Source organism: Solenopsis invicta, chromosome 1 (genome assembly GCF_016802725.1).
Source record: "Solenopsis invicta isolate M01_SB chromosome 1, UNIL_Sinv_3.0, whole genome shotgun sequence".
NCBI lineage: Eukaryota > Metazoa > Arthropoda > Insecta > Hymenoptera > Formicidae > Solenopsis > Solenopsis invicta.
The window spans coordinates 17,273,659-17,296,041 of NC_052664.1; the positions used below are offsets into that span (position 1 = coordinate 17,273,659).

Here is a 22,383-nt window from a genome sequence, read left to right on the forward strand (position 1 = left end):
AATATATTTGTGTTGCTAAAAATCTCTAAAAAATTTTTGCATTTAAAACTACATTTGAATATTGGAGAGAAAAAGAAAAAGGTTCTAAGTGCAAAGAGTGCAGAACAACACGAGCAGGTTTAACGTTGTTTTTTTTGGGGGGGGGGGATGGAAAATTGCGATGTAGAAGAGATAAAAAATTAATTTCCAGTTATTGGCAAATAACAAAACGTTTTTATTTTACATAGAGGTCAATACATTTATATATAAATATTCAATGAATAGATAACGATAAGAATTTTTAACAAAAATGTATTAAATTGAAATCGAAAAATTGCTCCGTACTGATGTTAAATTGAGAACGTTGGCGTTTAAATGATCAAATAGTTTTTCTTGAAGCTGAAATAATGGCTTTCTATTAGTACCGCTATTACTACTACCGGTGCTATTTATAAATGTCGTGACTGTTTTATTCGCAACAATTGGTTTCGCGATTGTTCGAAAGAGAACAACGAAAGCGCGCGTGCTTACACGGTGCATTGTAATTGATCAATGACGATGGGTGACGTCACTGATTGACGAACACGCATCGTTTGGCAGCTCGCGAACTTCGGCGTTTATCGATGCGGATATAAATGGGAACGTCGATGGAATTTTTCTATAAAGCTCAAAATTGATAACGTCAACCATAGTGTCGTCGTGAATGCGAAATTCCGCGTCTGACGCAAAATTTTTACCTTCCGGCAAAACGCGCGTGAAAGAATTTAGGAAGAATATGCGGGAACGAGTTTACTATGAATATTACCGTGTTCAAGAAAACAATGGACTCTCACTCGCATCGCATTCGCTCGAACAATGGCCGAAGCGCTAACGGTACTCGTATGATATTCTATCGTTATGCGACTTCTTGGAAAACAGCGGAATTTATTCGATTCTGGATATATATCCGGTGCAACTTAAAAGTTGGCTCGGACATCTTCAGGATCGAATAAATTCCACTGTTCTGATAATAAGGATGACATAATCGTTAATCCATCGCGAGAGAAATTTATGCACATTTTTATTTATACACTTAATTTATCTTCTTTATGCGAGAGGACAAATGGGTAATTATAAAAAATGCAACCGCGCTAAAACCGTGTCTGATTTATGCTTGGGAACTTTTTACATTCTTAAATTTGTGCACGCCCGACGAAATTCCTGAATTATTTAATTTATTCCGCGACTTTTAAAAACTTGTTAAAATTACTAACTTCTATCTTTTTGTAGCAAAAAAAATTTTATTGTGTCGTTTTATATGTTTGTTATGCCGAGGCGATTCATTTTTCTGGACTGACGTCTTGATCACCGAGCTGAATAACAAACTACACTCAGATATTTAATAAATACTGATATTTACTAGTGACAAATCCAATGCGATAAATGCATGCAGTTAATTAAAAACAATGATAAGCCTCAAAGGAGAAGGAACCACAGGATGTCATTGTACTGCACGAGCTTATAATTGACCTCGGTAATTAATCTAAACACATTGTTATTATCATGCTGTCGCGAACGATAATTCGCGCCATCCGCAAGTCGTAATTCGCGATAAAACTGTATTACGGTGTGCATTTCTATGTTCTATATACAATGCACATTCATCGTCCATTCCGTCATCTAGCTTTGTTTTGTAAGGCGTTCATTAAACCTGGCCGCGACCCAGACTGCGACTCTGTATCTTTTCTTGCATCTCGGGGAATTCTTGGCAGCCGATACGTCAACCGGGAGACGGCACGTCGAGTGCAAGGCGCCAACAGTACGCAACAGCTGCTTGTTGCTGTTGCTTAATAGCAAAACGGCCAGATTTTTCGATGCGATGACTACCTCCGACGCGAACGAGCTTGTTACTGTGCTGCGACACTCATTTTTGGGTCGTGATGTAATTATTCCCGGGATTTAATACGCTGTCCATCTATCTCGCCGCTCTATTTTTCGAACGAACGCGAAAAAGAGGTTTTTTTTTCGTAAATCCGCATTACACACAAGTTTTCACAAGCAATATAGTATAAATATTCAAAAATTTTATTTAACATCAATATGTATATTTAGAATTAGAAAATAAAATTATTGTTCGTAAAATCATGCGATCGCGTTAAAACTCTGAAACCCTAATATCTTTGAAGCAATGATTCATATATGTGTGTTTTAGAATTCATCAGTGTGCTTTTTTTTTATTTGATATAATACTTGGAACTTTAATATGGAATTGTTTTTTTAAGTAAAACGTGAAACCAAATTTATTTTTGGACAGTCAACTAATCAAGTATCAAGAGAATTCTAGGAATTGAGCTTTACAAGTGCCAAACGAATTCCGAAACCTTGTTCTTCCGGATATCCGGCGTATGAAAAATGAAAGCGAATAACGGAATAGTAGAACTTGATTGCACTTCGTAATACATTCACTTTTCGCTCGCGGCGAATCGGTTATTTTGCACGCGGAAGTTACGGTTAAATGCCGTCGATTAATAAGAAAGATTGTATGGAAAGTGAGTCAGCAATTGATAATAATGATTATTCGTCCAATAATGACATTCGTGGACGAGCCCATCAAAGAAGAGATTAAAGGATTGTCGCACCACGAATAATATAATCGATACACGGCACGAGATGTGATAATTCAGGAGTGGAACATTACGTGGAGGCTCTTTATAAGCTTATTAAATTTTTTACTCGATCGTTGGAATAGTCGAGATAATTTAGCGATGATCTCTGAACTTTCGCATCGATTGTGTAATGGCGTCGTAATAGAAGATTGTAACTCAAGATGTATTAAAATTAAACGCTCTTTAACCACATTAAGTAAGCGTTTATTTTTCTAGTTATAGTTTTTTTTTTTCTATATGCGTTTTGTATTTTGTGCTGATATTATTAATCTGCGATGAGTGCTCGATCGTGTAAATGAGAAATATCAAAGACACATGCGATAATATACATATATGCTTATGTATAAAGCAATTACGTGATGTTCTAAAATTAATCTCTCTTTTTATTATAAACTCTTAAACCAATATATTTTTTTAATAATATCCATTAATAATCCATTATACACGGGGAGCTATTAATTGCTAAACTACTTATTAATATTTAATTGTAGCAAAAGTATGTTTACAATTTATGAGGTATCAATTTTCAAGTTAAAAACAATCAGACAAACCTTTTGCAGACGCAGTCACACTAGTTGAGCATTATATATATCTTAAAATACGAAATGTAACGTGGAGAAAAAAATATGAAGTTTTTTTTATCTTTTCATACAGCCGTATCTCGTACAGCTATATCTTGCGCGATATTATAACGCGCACACGAGTGCGAGGCACATCGTTTGCGGCTTTACGATTTATGAATTCATAATTACCACGATGATTATATCATAGTGTATGACTTGGCTCGCGCCACGAAACGTAGCCGGAAAATTAATTTCTGCGTCTAATTGCCATTCTGAATTAACGGCTCGACTTTCATGACGAAGGCCGCAGTTTCGGCGGGTGGGCTTTAATTAACGACAAAACAAAACGGCCGTCCGCCGGAAATCACGCGCGTCGAATAAGCCGATCGATTGGCAATCGTCTCAAAGAATTGTTCGCCGCAAATGGTACTACGGATCGATAAAATGCATCGATTGTATAACGATAAATGCGTTTAAATTCCTGCAACGATGCCGATGTACGCGCGACGAATACACGTTTCTTACGTTTCAAGTTACGCTGTCCTTCGATTATTGTCACGATATGGCTGCGAAAGGGACAGACGATGATCCAACGTGCCTTTGAATTTCCAAACGAGAATTAACTTGATGTTTTCTATGTATAAAAAATTATCTAATTATTTTTTGAAATCACTGATAAAATTACTGATAATCGATATTATCATTAGTCAACAATTAATCATGATGTAAAATTGACAATCGATATCGTATAATTGTTTACATCTTTTAAGTTAGAATTTTAATCAATCAGTTACCTAATTGTGAATTTTATTCATTTATATCACGATGTCGTAATTAATTAATCGCTATCACATTCGATCAGGATACTGGTTCTCGGGGAAAATACATAAACGCGAATGTTGTAATTGAAAACGAAAGCTAATTATGGTGCAAGAAAAACATTTTATTAGCTCGAAAAGTGATGAAATAGTCTCGGTAATGATATTTTTCTTCGACCTTCGACAATCCTTTGATGCTAACAGAAGAATGTTGTTTTGACCTCGTTTCCTAGTTCCTTCTTGAATTAATTGAACGAAGGTATCAATTAGGCGGAAGCGAGATGTCCTCGATTCTCGCTGTTTTTCGAAGCGGAAGCTAGCTTTCAAGAAACACACCGAGGATACGCGATTCGAATGAAATTCGCCTCCTCTCTTAATTTATTTATATCCTCTTATACCTGGCACGTATACGAGATTTTATTCCGGAAACAAAGAGGATATTCGATTAAATATTTACTTTGTACACATGCATTTTTCAAGATATATTTCGCAAAGATTTATTTTACGTTATAAAATAGGAAATTTTTTATATAAAGGAAAGCCAATTTTAACGTATTCGTAAATGTAGAATGCAAATTAAATGCTCGGTGCAACTAAACTCTTAGAATTTCCGTGAGAACAAAATTCTACGTTGCGTCTTTATGTTCTTCCTCTCTTTCTCCACTTACGATTGTTGGTATTTCCGCTTAATTTGCAGGACGATAACACAGAGAGTACATTGCACGATTGACGCTCCGTCCTCAACGGAATTTCCACATTGCCTTGAGTCACGATTAGTAATTTTGTTAACGGGTTGGGAAAAAAATCTCGTGCTGGTATAAATTAAGGATAAATTAGTATGTTGCGTAGAGACGAAAACACTTGCCAAAGTGTAACGAAATAACAGCAATGTGAACACATTGTATTCTAAGATAGAACCGGTTGATTAAAAGAAGACTCAAAATTATTGAATTTTTATAAATTTTTTTTTATTTATTTCGTACTTGGAATATATCTTTAAAATGTAATTATTATCGTCAATCGTGGAGAGAATCATTGTTTTTCATTCTCATTGTCTTTAATTTAAATATTCACAAAGTAGTTTAGTTTTTTTTTTTTTTTTACATTTTCCTTCGCTTCTTGTAAAAGCTTCTGTAATGATTATATTTAGTATTTTCTCCAATGGTACTTTTTATCGCGTTCTATTTTTATCCGACTTTATCGGGATATTAATGATACTCTTTATGCCACACAGAGTGGTACAATCGGTTTCCCTCCTAGGGCGATCGGCTTTTCGAACGGCATTTCCGCGACGGTTTCGATCTCACCGCGACCGTACGGTACATTACATCGATTACATTATGGGCGAGGTTACGTCATAAAGTAACGCGGTTTGTGACACACGAGGCGGCACAAATCGAGTTTATCCTTTGCGAATTCTCGGGGCCCCGCCTCGTTAAAACAACGCCGACAGCCAGCAGAGTTTCCGTCTCGGCGCGGCGGCCAACGTTGTTTCCGAACAACCTGATTGCCACACACAGGTGCAACGGGCACAGATAAAGGGCACACTTCCACGTACACACGTATTTCGCGCTCTCTTTCCTCCGTAAAGTTTGTCTTCCGGTGACGGAGTTTGGCGCGGATATCGATCCATCGTTGTCGAGGACAACGAGTTTCATCCTTGCGGTTCCGGGACGATCGTTAAACGAGTCGGACAACGCGATGGGGAAGAACATCTTCTCCGCGCGTTGTTGCCCGATGGAAACACCGATGCTCGGCCGTGTTTGCCTTGTCGGCTCGTTAACGGAGAACGGGGGGAATCCTCGTCTTCGTTTTATCGAGTTTCCTTCGTACCTGCCGCGGCGGAGACGGATTTAGAGCCTCACTAACGTGCGCGCTCACTGAAAGTCGCATTTTCCATCCTATCGTTGAAACGTGAACGATCGTTTTAATGCTAATAATTAAAGATACGATAATGTATTCCAGACACAATGAAGAAACAGAGATAGCGGATGCGCAATAATACGAGTCGCTTCATGAGCTATGAAACACGGACAAAACGATATCGATCGATTTGCGCGTCACAAAGGAACTTTACGAAGCCAATATCGTGCCGCGTATTATTAAAAAAAATAAAAAAAACAGTATAACCGTATAATAACGTGATTATCGCTTACGTGTATCGTAGCGTTATCGACCATGATGGAATATTGTTTATTGCCCGTAAATTTTACGAGCGATTCTTCAAAGTTGAGCGGAAATAATAGTAATAATAATAATAATAATGCACGTTCGGAATAATCAAAGATTTTCTACGATATGCCCGTATTTGCGGAACAGATAATAAAGTCCTGTCGATTTGCTAAAACACTAAATTTAATTCGGATCGGAACGTTCAATTCGGATTTGAGAGCGACGTTAAGCGGCGCGATGTACCGCGAAAGGAAATCATTTTGGCACGATGCCCCGTCTTGCCAATTTGGCGGCGTGTCGGCTTTATGAAATATGATAATAGGGGAATAAAGTCAATTCGCGCGTAAAACTTTGAGGAAGACCGGGGTATTTATTACGCGCTCTTGGATAAATAAACACTAGTTGCTTTATCCTACGCGTTTTGGTTCCCAGAGTTATAACGTGCAATTTTGGCACGTTATAATCTAATTTTTGATTTGTTCTAGATGACATGTCTTGAATAGAAATTTTATATACTTAAGACGCGTATTTTTTTCAAAGGAATGGTAAAATATTTAGGGGAAAGAAAAATAAAATATCTATAACGTTCGTCAATCGATATGCAGACACGCACAAAATTCGCGATCATTTTTCCACTTTGTGAATATTTAAAAATGTATAGGACTTTTCTCAAAATATTAAGAAAATTATTTTAAAAAATTACAGATTGCATGTGAATGAATAGTAGAAAAAATTTGACGGCGACTTTCTATCTAAATAAAAAATTATTTCAATAAGAAGTAGGCATATGTTCTAATGAAAGTATAATTAATAATAAAATAATGACAAAATTGAATTTTTTTTATTCAAATACTTAAATATTCAAGATAATTTATGTAAAGTTTCATTGCGATGCAGAGATCTGATTCTGTGAAATAAACCAAATTTATTTAAGCATTTAAGATGATTTATACAAAGTTTCATTGCGATCGTCAGTTTATTTATTTACAAAATAACAACATTTTTAGAATATATTCAAAATGCAAAATAAATAATAAAGAGATTAATCAAAATTCAATAATTTTAAATCGTTTTCTAGTAACTCAGCTCTTACAATACAACGCGTTTATATTGCTATTATTTCGTTATACTTTGATTTCGTCTCTGTATAGCTCTTATTATTTTTAAATCATACCAACGCGGAATTTTTTTTCTCGAAAATTATACTAATCGTGACTCAGGGTGTTGCTTTTTCTCCGTCTCTTTCTCTCTTGACGTAATGATATTGCCCATTTCTCATTAGGAACGAGCGATTACGCTGAACCGTGTTGAGCAACAATAATTCCGGCGCGATTCCGCTTAAGCAGTTCGTTTAATCTTAAATCACAGAGTTGCCGTCGCTCAATTAACATCCGCCGACAATGAATCCCCGCGATTTCGTCACGGAGAATAGGAGGCCGCGGAGATTTCCCGTTGACGCGCGTGCCGTCGGAAGAGACCGAGAGAGAACTCATCGGGGGACTCCAGGTAACGATGCCGGGGGGGTACGTCGGCCGCGCGATTATCGCAGGAAATGTCGAAATCGCACGTGCGCGTACTCGTGCCACCTTTCTCTCTTTCGTCGGTTCACCGATGCGCGATCCTAAATTCCACCGTGCGTGTATGCGTGTGTATATATGCGTGTAAGAAGCGCCTCGTGCGCGCCGGTCGACGCGCGTGATCTCGGTCACGCAGCGTCACCGGCGCGACCGATAGCCGGGGAAATTGCGCGCCGTCTGTGCACGTACCTACCATCCGCTCGTACTGCGCCCAGTGGTGCAGGATTACCGCACGGACACGTAACTCGAGCCATTTGAGTCGCGTTCGAGCGTAAAGAGGTCATCCGAAACTCTGCATTATTAAATGTTGGCTGTAGATTGCTCGCAAATCAACTGTCTATTTTGTATCGTCGTTGGAGTACGAGAGGTTTCACTGGAAGTGAAACCTCTCGTACTCCACGCTCACAGAAAAGATTTCTGGAGTTAATCCTATTATTCTTCTATGTACATCATAAAATAAGATTGTTATAGAGACGATCATAATTATTGCTGGGAGCAGAATATTTTATTCTTAAATGGAAAAATTCTCGTATCTGGAATAAAATGATCTTGGTGCTGTTCCATCAATTTGTTCAGACACGTCTAATTTAAGGATGTATGAGTCATATCTCAGAACATTTACTAAAAATATCAAAATTTTATAAAATATTTTAAACATTACGTTTTAATGTCTGTGTAAAATTTGAGCACAATTCACTTATTGGTTTAAAGTTGTTTAATTTTTTGTTTACTCTTGATTCTTGATGTAAAATTGCGTTTTACAATACTTATTTGCAAATTTGATTGGAAAGTAGCATTACCAATTAAATGAAAATTTTTATATATATTAATAAAACTCTAATAAATATTTGTGCAAAAATTCATTTAGATCTACTTATTCGTGTAAAAGTTATTTATTTAGAACTACAGTAAAAATTTCGTTGCAAAAGCCATTATAAATTAAATTTTTCATTGGTTTCTTTGCTGCAGCTAGTTTCAATACTAAAATTCGAACCAAAATGTTTTTCTTGTTGATTAGGAAAAAAAAGGAATAACCTAAAGAAGTTTTCACTTTTTAAATTTCGATAACTTTTAACTCGTATAGCCAAAACATCCTTAAATTAGACAGTGGAAGTTTGTGAATCTCATAATATACATATTGTTGATAACAATTGATCTTAGGAAAATTTAAAGAATTTTTTTTATAAAATATCACGAAGATCCATAAAAGAGTGTATGACACACACATGCTCGCTTTGTAAGTAGGTACCAAAAATACCTTGTCCCATAGCCAAAAAGTCCATAAGGAATTTCGCTATAAGCAAAGGCTGCAGAGTTTCCACGAATGTGTTGATTATAATGTATTACATGCGAGTCTATCTTTATACTCTAGAGAGCGCTCGTTCGCACGTGGTCTCCTATCGATGGTATCTTGAACGGCAGAGCGATTAATTATCATGCATTATAATGTTATACATTATAATAGCGAGCAATTTTTATTCAAATGTAAGAATATACAAATTGAAATTTATATGTATTACTCTTGTCTCAAAATAATAAATCAATCTTATTTAATTCGATGTACAATACGAGAATAAGAATTATAGATCTCATCTCAATATTACTTTATTTTTATATTGCACAAGGTTGCAATAAGATTAAATGCGTCAAGAATATTTTTAGTCTTCTTATTAGAAATCTTTTCTGAGAGAGCATCATGGCGAAACTTTTCCGGAAAAATTAAAATGCACTGTAGTGAATTAATTCTCTTTTTTTCTTGGCGATGCGATTTTATCAACGATTTCGATAACGCTTGTGTTATAGTGTCGCTTTAATTTAAATCAAGTTGCCTCTGCAATTCGCGTGAACCCAATTAGGAAAGCTTACCGCGAAACTTTATGTTGTATTTCGTTTATTATTAATATTAATGTCCTTATTAAAATTATATGATGAGATAATAATCCACATATATGATTATTATTTTATTTATGTAAAAATATTGAGAAAGGTATTCATGGAAAAGTTAAATGTATAAAATAAACAAGATTATTAAAAATAATGAAGTTTTGAAGAAAATGTAAATGTCAAATATTAAACTCATTAAACAACTAAATTATACAAGAACTAAATTGGTGCAAAATGTATGTTATTCTTCTATTAAACTTTGTATTTATTAGTAAGAAAAAAAATTAATTTTTTTTTTTTTAGAATAAAATTAAACAAAATTCTAAGTAAAATATATCGAATTACCCGTGGTAATAATTTTACTTTGACCGTTAAAATTTTATTTGACAGTAATTAATATATCTATAAGACCTGAAATGTATAACACACATTTTTGTTTGGCAAATATGGCAATACCTAGTAACAAACGTTACTTTCTTTTAATACACACGTAAATATGTCACGTCTTGACGTCAATCTGCGTTTTAAATTATTGCTCACCGTGTGCGAAACTGAGAGAACTTGAATAAGGAAAACGCTTGCGAAAAAAATTCCTTTGTTAACCAAGTTACACGCAAATGTCTACAGTTGCCTACCTTCAGGCGCCGTTATTAAATTGTAAAAATTGAAATAAGAGAAATAGTGAAGAAGTATTTTTGAAACGCGATTAATGTTACCTTGCTGAATTTGAAAATTATTTATTGATTCTATCGTATAATTCTTTGAAATAAATAATTGCATCATTTTTTTGTTTCTACGTACGTTCTTACACGGAGAGATTTTTTCATATATTTTATTTCGAAAGTCACTACAAATTTTACCATGATTTACCGTGATAAACTTGAATTTAATAATCTACCAAATATTATGAGTAATGATAGGAATTTTTAAAATATACAAAGGAATTTTATTAATTAATTAAAAAATACCACGCATAATTGTAAAAAGTTCAAAGATAAAATTTTTACAATACTAAATTTTCTTGTATAATAATCACATACGAAATTTAGTCTTTATATGATTATGCATTTAATCACATATAGATATATTGTCTTTTGAAAAAAACGCTTAGTATCGCGCTTAATACCACGTAGTAGGTTCAAACCCGAGACTTCTAGATCACGAGTCTCCTGTCTTACGTGCTATGCCATTTCTTCTGATAAATTATGTATTGCCCACTTATGGTATAAATAGTACGCCGATCAATTACCATGCTACATGGTAAAATTATTAAGAGCGACTAAGTCAGATCAAAATTACCATGCTATATTGTAAAATTTATATAAGATATTATATGTATATATTTACACATGCTACTTGGCATTTAAAACGACAAAGAATCATAAACTGTTTAACATATTTTAAAATTTTTGAAACTGAACTGTATACTTTCGTGAAAATAAACATTTTATATTTTACTCTTTTAAAAGTAAAATACGTGTGATACATAATTATTAAATTGGAGAAAATTACATAAAATTCTTTGAAATACAATGGTGTCTCACGACTACCAAGATTTTAAGGTGAATTTTATAAGAAAACTTTCCGTATACACGTTCGAATAAACTAAGCGGTCTCGTTAATTAAAGAGAAATTCAGAGGTTGGTTGATAAATTCGCTGTATAAATCTGTTCCGGGATGAAGTAATATATATATATATGTTTGTGTCTCTTGGGCTCGGAGGATTTAAAAAATTCCGACATTGCATATTAACTGGTAAATATTACAGAACGCTCTTGTGTGTTTTCGCTGAAGGTCCGGTCAATTGGCTCGAACTACAAATTTATTATTAATATCTCGATGGCCGAGACCTCGCAACGCGCTGACTTATTAATTATCGTTCTCTCATATCGCGATTTTCATAATTAACATAACGCTATGCATATTTTATCGCGCAACCGTGAAGTATGTACATTCTCGGCAAATATCTCGGCGCCGTCGCCGCGTCATCGCGAAAAATCGCGGACGTAAACTCGCGACGTCGTCGCGTCGCGAGGTGTTGTGCAAAATATTTGTTTTTTGGCGAAGTATTGGCCGAGCGTGAAAGCAACGGGCGCGTAAACAAGAGCCATCGAAATTGTGCCAGAACTATTTATATCTGCCCGCTTATATTTATCGGGACCGGTGAAAACGGCACGCGCGTCAGGCCACTTAATTAAATATTGTTCGACAATTTATTTTATTTCTACCCGGATGAATGTCGGAAACATTAATTTCGCCAGCCTTCAGACTGTTTCGACGGCTAATTATTGGTACATGATTTAACGCTGCAGCGTAATTTATGCTGCCTAATCATCGGTGAAATCTAGCTTTGCGCAGATTGCGAAGCGCCCATGCGGTCGAGCGAATAAAATGAATCACATCCGAAAGTACGGAGCAACGCTGCATTTTGTACGTTATTATTTCCTGCTCGCCTTTGTATTCAGTTATACGATGCAAAGTTCCGAATTTATATCTTCCGAAACATAAAACGTTTTCTCTCAGTTTTGTTTATTGTATACGTGCGCACCTTTTGCCTCACATTGCTTCCAGTTGCTACCGAGCTGCTAAATATTACAGCGCTAAGCGAAAAGATGACCGCAATTCTACGGAAACTTCCTTAAATCGTTAACAAATTTGTTGTCTGAAAAAGAATCGTTTCATCGTTTGATTTATCTCTCTCGGCAGTGTGAATAATTCGATTATTCACCCCATAAATATACATTTTTTTCCTTCTTGCTTGTGACGCAATGTCTTATACAAAATGATTTGAATCATTTTTTACTACGAGCCAATAAAAGCTCTTATTCATTTCTTCGCGAATAATTCTCTTAAGTTGCAACGAAAAGGGGAATTTATTCCTTTGTTAAATCGACAGGTTACACTGAGAGGAAAAATTGTGGTGACAACTATAAATGGACAACCATGTAAATTTTGTTAATAGAATTATAACATATAGTTAAGTGAACTATGTTATAGTTATTGCAACCAAGTTAATGATTGAGAAAACTAATAAAAAATAATTGTAATTGCTATATAATATCGTAATTACTATTTTTTATTAGTTCTTTGAACTCTTAATTTAGTTGCAATAACTATAATGTAGTTTACTTAACTATTTTATTTTTAATAATAATAATTAACCACATTATAATTACTTAACTATATTATAATTCTATTAATAAAATTTATATGGCTGTCCCCTAACAGTTGCCCACCACTACAATTCTTTTGTCAGTGTGGAAAATATTTCTACAAGTTATATTTTCCTGCACGAAAGAAATACAGATTTCGAGAAAGGGGCGATTTTCTCGACACGTACGAGAGACGTCATCGTTTCGGTGAGTGAGCCACCGGTAACGAGCGGAGCCGCTAAGCCGCGTCAAATGTAATCGAATTAAAACGTCGAAATGCAATTAGCGCGGGAAGAGAGATGCAGCCTCCCGCGTACGTACGCGCGAGTGCGCGCAGACCTTACTCCTGAAATTGACCGAATCGAGCGCGCGCGCGAAGCGCGACTGCATTTTCGCGATTCGCGCGCACGTCGCCGTCGCAGATAGCATTTGTCGCAGCACGGATCGACAAATAACAAAGTTGCATGCGCATCCAGTGTAGAGCGCTACTCTGCATTACGATCAATAGCTTTCCGACGTACATGTCGTTTTAAACATTTTATTTTTGAATGCGATTGCCTTGCCGCCGTTTTGCCCGAATATCCGCCGAATTGCTTTTCGCACCTTCCGCTTATTTTTAATTCAGCAGTTTCTGCCGTACCGCTTGGAGTGAGATTTTTACTTGTAATAGAAATGGAAGACGCCTTTTCACGCAAGAGTGAATATTTTGGATAAAAGTAATGCTGTTACGAGCTATAGAGTTGTATTTCACTAAAATTTAAATAAAAACGATAAAAATTTGTTTTGCAAGCAGACGTGGTAAATTATTATTATTTTGACATAGTCGAAACGTGTTAAAAAAAAAAACATGCTATTGATAAATCGCATGCCTATACATTAAAATGTCAAGCACGCAAGGTCGCTCATTAAATTCCGCCAGAGGTTAAAATACTTTAAGTACTCTGCGTGGAAAACAGTTTTCCGTGTAGGAATTACTTTCCAAGCGTACTGCAGTTAACTTTTTCCTTCAATTCAATTATGATTTTAGTTGTTTTTTTTTAAGCTCCTGCGCACGCGTAGATTGCATGTATTTTCATCACCCATGTTTTGGATTGTTTGTTGCATCCCAGGTCCAGGCGAATGTCCCAGGCGGATGTTACAACCTCGAAATCGACGGAAAACCTCTCGACGTCTTATGTCAGGTACGTAAAATCGCATACGCACATCATCATCTCATCATATCTCTGTTTTCTCTGGACTTCAACAGTGAGAACTAAGTATTATAAATAGTTATGATTTCATTATTGTCGTTGATGTTTAGAATGTAGTATGCATCCTTTAGAAACGCACGCACGATGATATATATAAAAAGCACGTAAGACTGCAAACAGAGTTTTTAAAATGGAGCCTTGAGTTTTTTGTTTCGAAAGTGTCGTTTTTTCCCCGTCGACTAACAATAAGTAAGTCTAGCCGTAAGATGACCGCAAGCGAAATTGTATGTAATAACGCGCGCGTCTAACTCTCGATATCTGTTAAAGAATTTTATATTTCTCAGAAGTAAACATTAGAATAATCCTAAATGAAATCCAGGAGAAGCGTGTGGTTTGTAACAACGAGCTGACATAACGCAAGTTCATTCACCGACTTTTTCATTCAAAAACGTTTTTTTTTTTTTTCCCCGCTACGCGTTGCTTTACAGCGCATTATTCAGGCCCGTTCGCAGGAATCTCATTGGGCTTTATCTTTGTTGGCCACGCGTCCATAGACGACGCGACTTATGGAGGTAACCTGCACAGTGCACGGTTCGTTGCATCGTGAAATTGCGTTTTGTTATGGCTAAGCGAGATTGCCTCCGTTGAGTTGAACGTTTTACAAATAGTGCCGCGCCAAACTATTAGCGTCTACCCGCGTACGTTCCACAATGCGTTCTGCGAGAATAAGTCGACGAGTGGCCTCTCTTGACTCTATTTCCGAATGTGCTGGTGACTTGATTCCATTCCAGGGACGTAAACCGCAAATAGAAATACCTTTTCATTACACGATGTTCTCGCGCGTTTGTTTTCATTACTCTGTATTATTTTCACTTTACGACACTTTGAATCATTTTGATCCTCTTTTTTCCGAATGATTTTTCAAGGATTTATCACATTTGACAGTATTACAAAAAATTTTTAATTTTATAGATTGTTCTACTATTACGTTTGAGTGTCTGTATAAAATTTAAGCATATTTCTCTTATTAGTTTAAAAGTTATTTAATTTTTTGTTCTTGATTTTTATATAAAATTCCATTTTATAATACTTATTTGCAAATTTGATGAGAAAATAGCATCGCGATTTAATTCAATTTTTTTACATATATTAATAAAACTTTAATAAATATTCGTGTAAAGGTTTAAATCCATTTACTCGTTTAAAATTTATTTACATAAAACTGTAACAAAATCTGGTAATTTTCGCTGCAAAAATCAAATTTTTCGTTATTTTCTCCTTTGCAGCTGCTCTGGTAGAAACGGATCTAGTCGATTTGATTCACAATTTTGTAGCTAGTTAGATTAGATACCTAGATTAGATTTTCCAACTCGTCACTGGTTAGTAACTATATATTCGTAATTGGTTCTCGTACGCAACTGTCTAGTCACTATTCAGGAAAAGGATAGTAGAGATGGCACTGTATTTTGAAAAATATACAAGCTAGCTAGATATCCACAAGACTTTGATTTTTTCTAGAAGCTTCAGATTAAGGTTATCTCATTCCGTTAAAAATCTGTTTATTGAATGAAAAACTATAGTATACACAATATGAACTATAGATTTCCAGTACTAATGGTGTATATCGAAATGTAATCTCTGCATACTGAACAAGACAAAATGAAAAGGTAATAAATTATAAATAGTTTATATTAGATAGTTAATAGGAAAAGTGAGCGTTACATTATTAGATAGTAGCTATGTAGAACACAATTTTTCTATCTAGACAAACGTGAAATTCAATTTCTACCAGAGTGGTTTCAAAGCCAAAATTTGTCTATTTGCAATTAAAACTTTTTGTTATTGATTAGGAAAAAAGTAAATAAATCCAAGTCACTTTTAGTTTTTAAATTTTGAACTTTTAACTCGTATTGCATAGTCAAAACATTCGTAAGTCTTGTAAATTGCAGGGAATTTAAAGTTACTTCTTTTTCAAAGAGCGCACAAAGTGTAGCACCTGCATCTCAATTCATTTTCGTCCGGTTTTATCTCTTCCGATCTATTTTTGCGAATTTCGCTTTGCTTAATCAAATTTGTTGCGCAACGAGCTCGGGATATAAACGAGAGTAAAGCTAATTAACGGCCACATTTACTCTATTACAGGAGCAAGAGCCGTAGCGTGGATCATGGAATTATGCCACCCTTCGATTTGGATGCTCTTCGGAACAAGGTCGAAGGACGCTTCGAATCTGTGGATAAGCTCACGAAAGGTAAGTCCACGTTATTACATTATTAAATAATTGAATCGATCGACCGCGTCGGATATTTGCGTAAAAAATTCGAGCCACGTATTAATCACGTTATTATAACTCAATCATTTTAGAGAGGACGTTGAATCAATTTTTCTTTTTTTTTTTATAAAATCGTAAACGTTAATTATTTCTTTTCGATATCTTAGGCACGTAGTTTATTCGCATTCAATATTAAAGTTGAAAGCGGCCGGAAGCATCCCAGGGGCTGTTTAATATTGCAATTTCGGTATTAAAAATGTAATATTAAGCGGCTGCCGCCGCAATTTATCGTTTTACTCTGGAACGATGTGTCATTGTACGACACATGCCCTTTCCATAGTGATCGATTCGATTCGCTGCGTCGTCGCGCTATCGGAGATCATTTAACATGCAATGTCCGTCGATGTTGCGCGCGGATTCACGCACTCGATCATCCACGGAATATCCGACGCGGAAGTTCCGGGTGACGTCGTCGACGACGGGTGGGCGAATTTGCGCGGCTGACCATGATGACGGCGCGATCTATACCGAACGAAGGTCTCAGGGAGACCCGGGCTGTTTCGACGAATCAGCCGCGCGCAGCCTTACTCGGGCGAGTTACATTGACTTACTTTCTCAAAGTAGCACAAGTGCCACGTGTGATCGATCGCCCTATCTCGCGCATACTTCGAATCGACGCGCGTTACACCAATACCAGCCCGTGAGGCTTAATGAAGACTAATTGACGCGCGGGATTAAGGATAGAGTGGTGTGGTAATTAATGAAGCAACGTTTCGATAAACGGAACGAACAGATCCGGCCGCGAGAAATCGACAGGATTAGAACGAGTGCCGAAACGATCGTATACATTGTCGGACAATCCTTGTAATAGGAACAGAATAATTCAGGAAGTTGTAATTTATATGCTACTCTGTGTGCCTGGAACAACACTTAGGATCTTTGATCTTTGAGCGAGCTTAATGATTGACTGGTGAAAAGTAGCTCTCTATTCGTCCGAAGTTGAAGTATCTCGGTGCTTGTGCTGAGTGACATTAAACAATTATCGTATAAAAAAGGAAAACGATGATCGAGCGTTGGATAAGTGATTGGATTATGCAGATTGGAATCTAATTATTGCATACGATTTATTCGACGCTTCAGTCATTGGTTAAAATTAACCGCGCGCGCATTTATGATTTTCATCACTTTTACGTTACATTTGCACGCCTGTTGCACAAAGAAACCAACTTGAATGCAGCGTCTCAAATCCGCTATTGGCGTCACTCCGTGCCGCGCTCCATTTCGCGAACGCGAAATTGCCATGAAAATTTAGATCCCGTCTCGATGGCTTCGCGCGCAGTTTATTAAATCCGCTTCAAGTACGCGAGCAACCCAGATAGCAGCGCGAACATTTGACTCATTTGCCGTGCATATGCTCGCGGGTGTGGCTCTAATGGCAGCGGAGGGGACAATACACCATGGGACAATTGTTTCCAACTGTTAGAAATTTATCTCATTACTTGCGCCAGCCGTCTGTGGAATTGCACGTCCGAGAAATAATCCGGTCGCCAATCCAGCCCTTCTGCACTTGAAGTTGTGGTCACTGCTCGCAACGTGTTATTAATCAAACGAATTTCGGGGAGTAATTTTTTTTTTTGTAAACTATTTTTTTATTATTATCAACCGTTATTTATTAAAATTACATTAAACCAATTGTATAGCAATTTGAAGTGAACAAATTTATCAACGTTGTTGTGTTACATTAATTGTTTAATTTTGTTAATTTTAATGTTATTATCAGTTGCATATAAAATTGGTTATATTGTTCTTTTTTTATTTATTTTTTGGAACGTTTATTTTCCGCGATAAAAATTGTAAAAAAGGCCGAAGGGGAAAGGGGGGAGAGAGAGAGAGAGAGAGAGAGAGCAGCGATATTCCAAGCGTTACGATGCATTCGTCGATTGCATTGACGTTTTTATCGGAGTTCTCTCGCCGTCGTATGTAGCTATGCATACATGCGACTGTTTACATTGTAACGACACTAGTTGCGCATAGGCTGTGCAAACGTTTATTCCCGATTATGCCATGCACGAATATCAAGTGAGGCCTTTGAAAAGTTTCTCGGAAATGGGCAGGGCCGGGACGCGTGACGGCCAAGAAATCAACTTATTCGAATTAACAAGCATTTGCCGTGATTTATACACAAAACATATATAACCTCAGCCTTAACCTTGGCTCCGTGTTTAAATATTCAATTCTGCATTCTCCATTTCTCGACACAAAAACTTGTTTTACATGATATGCGAAATAATGCACGTATATAGGATCTGATTGCTTCAGGTAATTTTAAGACACTGTCGAAAGAACGAATATCGTAGATGGCTATATTTGATAGTGTCCGACGTTATGTGAGTTGATACGTTTTTATTTTGATACAACAATAGAATAAAATATGATACTGTAGTTTCATTCTTATCAACAGCAAGCGTGGCTTAAGTAGGTAGTACTTCAGGATCGACATAATCAATGTATTTTAAAACTATACATATAAATCCGTTAATGGCTGAGATTATTACGAGACTATCATTTTATTATTGGTATAATCAAAACATTTTCTTTGCTGTATTACAATATGTTAATAATAATACATTTATTTAATTAATATGGATGTTTATGAGACCAAACTGAATTTCTAGTCACGATTAAAATCGATATTTTATAATTAGAACGTTTGGTAGATTTAATTAAGGACTTAATTAGCATTTTTGGTTAAATCTATAAAACTTTTAATTGTATTTACAAGACATATTTTTTCACTATAAATTTATGTTGACATAATTGAATTTAGTATCATCAAAAAATTTTGATATATTTAGGAATGTAATTAATATTACATATATTATCAAATGAACATGATTAATTACATTTCTGTAATTAATTACGATCATCTGGTAATATTTTCGTGAATTTTAATTCCTTTATTTAAGAGACATACAGATTGAAATTAAATCTACCAGATTTTCAATAATAACGGTATTAATTATGCATAGATGATAGAAAGTGCACTGTTAAAAATCGGCAGTAGAACTTAATGCGCTGTAACGGAAGCAAATTTCAAGCAGGAACATTAAAAAACGTTTAATGTCGTTAAAAGTGTACTAAATTTTATGTACATACTTTTCAGTTATAGATACATTAAATTTAATGTTTAACTTAAAAATACATTGACTTTCATGATATTTTTAACAGTGTGATCGCATAGATACTTTAATAGACGCTTTAAGGTTAATGCCGTATAGAAAAATAAATTATTGAGCTAGTGATAACATGAATAAAAAACAAAATGTAATTTTATATCAAACGTGACTTCATAACTTTATACTCAAACGAACAGATGAATAATAACGCCAGAATTTTACGAGTTAGATTAGACTAATAGCACATAAAAGCACAAAACGTAAGCAGTAAGACGTAAATAATAGTAAAGAAATCGACCAGTCACAATCAAGAGCTAATGCAATAACGTAAGCAGCAGTACTATTAAAATTTTATCGATTTCTTCACAGTTTACATTTTTATTGCTCACGTTTTTTTAATGCCACTAGCCTAACTCGTACAATTTTGAAGTTACCATTAATTTTTTTATCTATTTAAATGCAAAGTCACGTTTGAGAATGATATGAAATTATATTTGCCTTTCTTATTCATGTATTCATGTTGTCACATTTCAATAATTTATTCGTCACATGTTGCGACTGGCAATCGTATCGAACATCTCTGCCGCATGAGACTAATTATCTGAACGATCCTTCGGGACGCGAAAATCGTTATCTCCGTTATGCAATGGTACCAGAGTTACAATGCCGCGACAATTTGATTGGTTGATAAAACTAGGATCGCTATATCACAATCACATTGTAGCTGTATGTCTGACCATCAAAATTCTTTGTTGTTTACGCAATTTATTGTTAACGTGAATATCCATGTCCGCAGAATAAATTTCTGGATTCGATGTTATTACTCTTCTATGTATTATAAAATAAGATTGATAAATAGAGATAATTATAATATTATTGGAAAGAGAATATTTTATTCTTAAATAGAAAAATTCTTAAATGCAAAATAAAATGATTGGTGTTATCGTATTAATTTTTTCAGACAGATTTACCATATTTTAAAATATCTCTTTACAAAAATATCTCGTCTTATAGTCAAATTATATCTGTTAGATCCATTAGATCCGCAAGGATTTACATTGTTGTACGCATAAGCAAAGGCTATCTGAGTCTCCGTGGTTGCATTGATTATAATGCATCGCGTGCAAATCTTTCTTACAAGAGAGCGTTTTTTTGCACAATCTCTCGTTAGTGATATTTCAAACTGCGTAGCGATTAATCATCGTACGTTATAACATTGAGCAAATTTTTTTTCTAAACGTAAGAATATGTGAGCTGAAATTCATATGTGTTATACTCTTGTCTCAAAATAATAATTCAGTATTATTTAATTCAATGAAGGCGAACAAGAATTATACATTATTAAATATTAAAAAATCAAATTTAAACAAATTTCCTGAGTTATAATTCACTTCTATGTGTGTCGAAATTTAACACAAAATATGTAGTTAAAAGAACAACCTTGTTTAATTCATTTCTATAGTTAAATTATTTAATTTTAAAGTAAGTAGCCTGTATTAACGTATGCACTTAACAAATAATTATATTTCAGTCAATTTTAACATTTTTATAGTTAACTTGTTTAACTTTTATTATTTTAATTTGAATTAACAACATATGTATAAGTAGAAGCAGTAGCGACTTTTAAGAATGGTTAAGAAAAATAATTCAAATTAGGTAGAATTCGACACTACGAATTTAACAGGGTGTGTACAGGGTGTTGCAGATACATTTAGGACGCACAACTAGTTGCATACGGCAGACTGCCAGAGGCAGTTGTCATTAATGAAAGTTAATTGTTTAATTTTTAGTTTGAGAATTGTTGAAGGAATAATTGTAAGAATTTTATGTTCAATTCAAGTATAGATATAAAAAGATTGGTAGCTTATTCGTCTATATTTCATATGAATATAATATTATGTGTTTTAATAACTATGTCTAAATTAAGTATTTTAGGTAGATACATTATGATGATTTCTCATGGATTATGTTCTTCAGGATCGTTTTATATAGTAAATTTATTTTATAGACGAATGGGGAGACTTTTGTTAATTTTTAATAAGGAATAATAAGAAAAATACCTTCTGTAATAATTTGGTGATTTTTATTGTGTGTCGCTAATTTTTCTTTTCCTTCTTCATTAAATTTTTTAGAGAGTTAATAATTTTAATGGCTATTTTATATGACAAATTTTATTACGCCTAATCAATTGCGTGTCCTAAATGTATCTGCAACCTGAAGAATATTTATCGCCTTGTTTATTTGAAATTTTTTCTGAGAGGCCCTTTGCGAAGCAGATTTCCTCTTATTCCACCCGACATCCCGTTCCGAGAATCCGGTGATTAATCTCGTAATTAATTATCGCGCGACTTATTGGCGCCGATAAAGAATAATCGAATAATCCCGCCAAGAGTGACGTCGATCCGATCCCCGTCATGGCGATCTATGAATGATCAGTCGCGCGAAGTCGGTCGATCGTCGCGGCTGCGAACGACACACGGTCGTTGCGTTCGCGAATCGCGAGGTTCCCACCGTCCACACGTAGTCGATCAGGGCGGCGGCGGCGACGTCGCCGTCGCTCAGACTCCGGTAAGTCGCGGTCGCGATCGCGAGCGTTCCTCTTCAACGCCGATCGGTGACACCTGACGGCCTCCGCGGCGCGGCAGTGCCGCTAATCATTCACGTGATCGTGAACACCTCGCGCAGTTTCAGCCGCGCGCGGATGACGTCTGCCTCGCGACGGCGCGTCCACGGATCGTGCCGGGAATCGCGAAGAGCCGACGTGACAGGACCTCTCTCTCTCTCTCTCTCTTTCTCTCTCTCTCTCTCTCTCTCTCTCTCTCTCGTCCCCGTTATCGCTTACGTGCGATAAAGTGCCGCCGTTGCGCCGAGCGCGCAGTACGCTTCTACGCGCGGGACGTTGTCGGTCTGCGTCATCTTTTGTGGATTTTTTCGCGATTACCTCGAAACCGACGTCT

General features: G+C 35.7%; 1 protein-coding gene across 11 annotated transcripts in view; it reads left to right on the plus strand.

Annotated features, from left to right (window-relative positions):
• The window catches only part of LOC105197934 (TLD domain-containing protein 2), a 162,886-nt gene that overhangs the window by 84,195 nt on the left and 56,308 nt on the right, over positions 1-22,383 (plus strand). For 8 of the 11 annotated variants that reach the window (XM_026132183.2, XM_039449829.1, XM_026132175.2 and 5 more), the window contains exons 2-3: positions 13,900-13,971; positions 16,123-16,229. In XM_026132183.2, coding sequence (XP_025987968.1) covers positions 13,900-13,971; positions 16,123-16,229 — 179 coding nt within the window. The remainder of the gene's footprint in view (positions 1-13,899; positions 13,972-16,122; positions 16,230-22,383) is intronic. The other 3 variants (XM_026132185.2, XM_039449840.1, XM_026132176.2) reach the window with 1 other exon arrangement.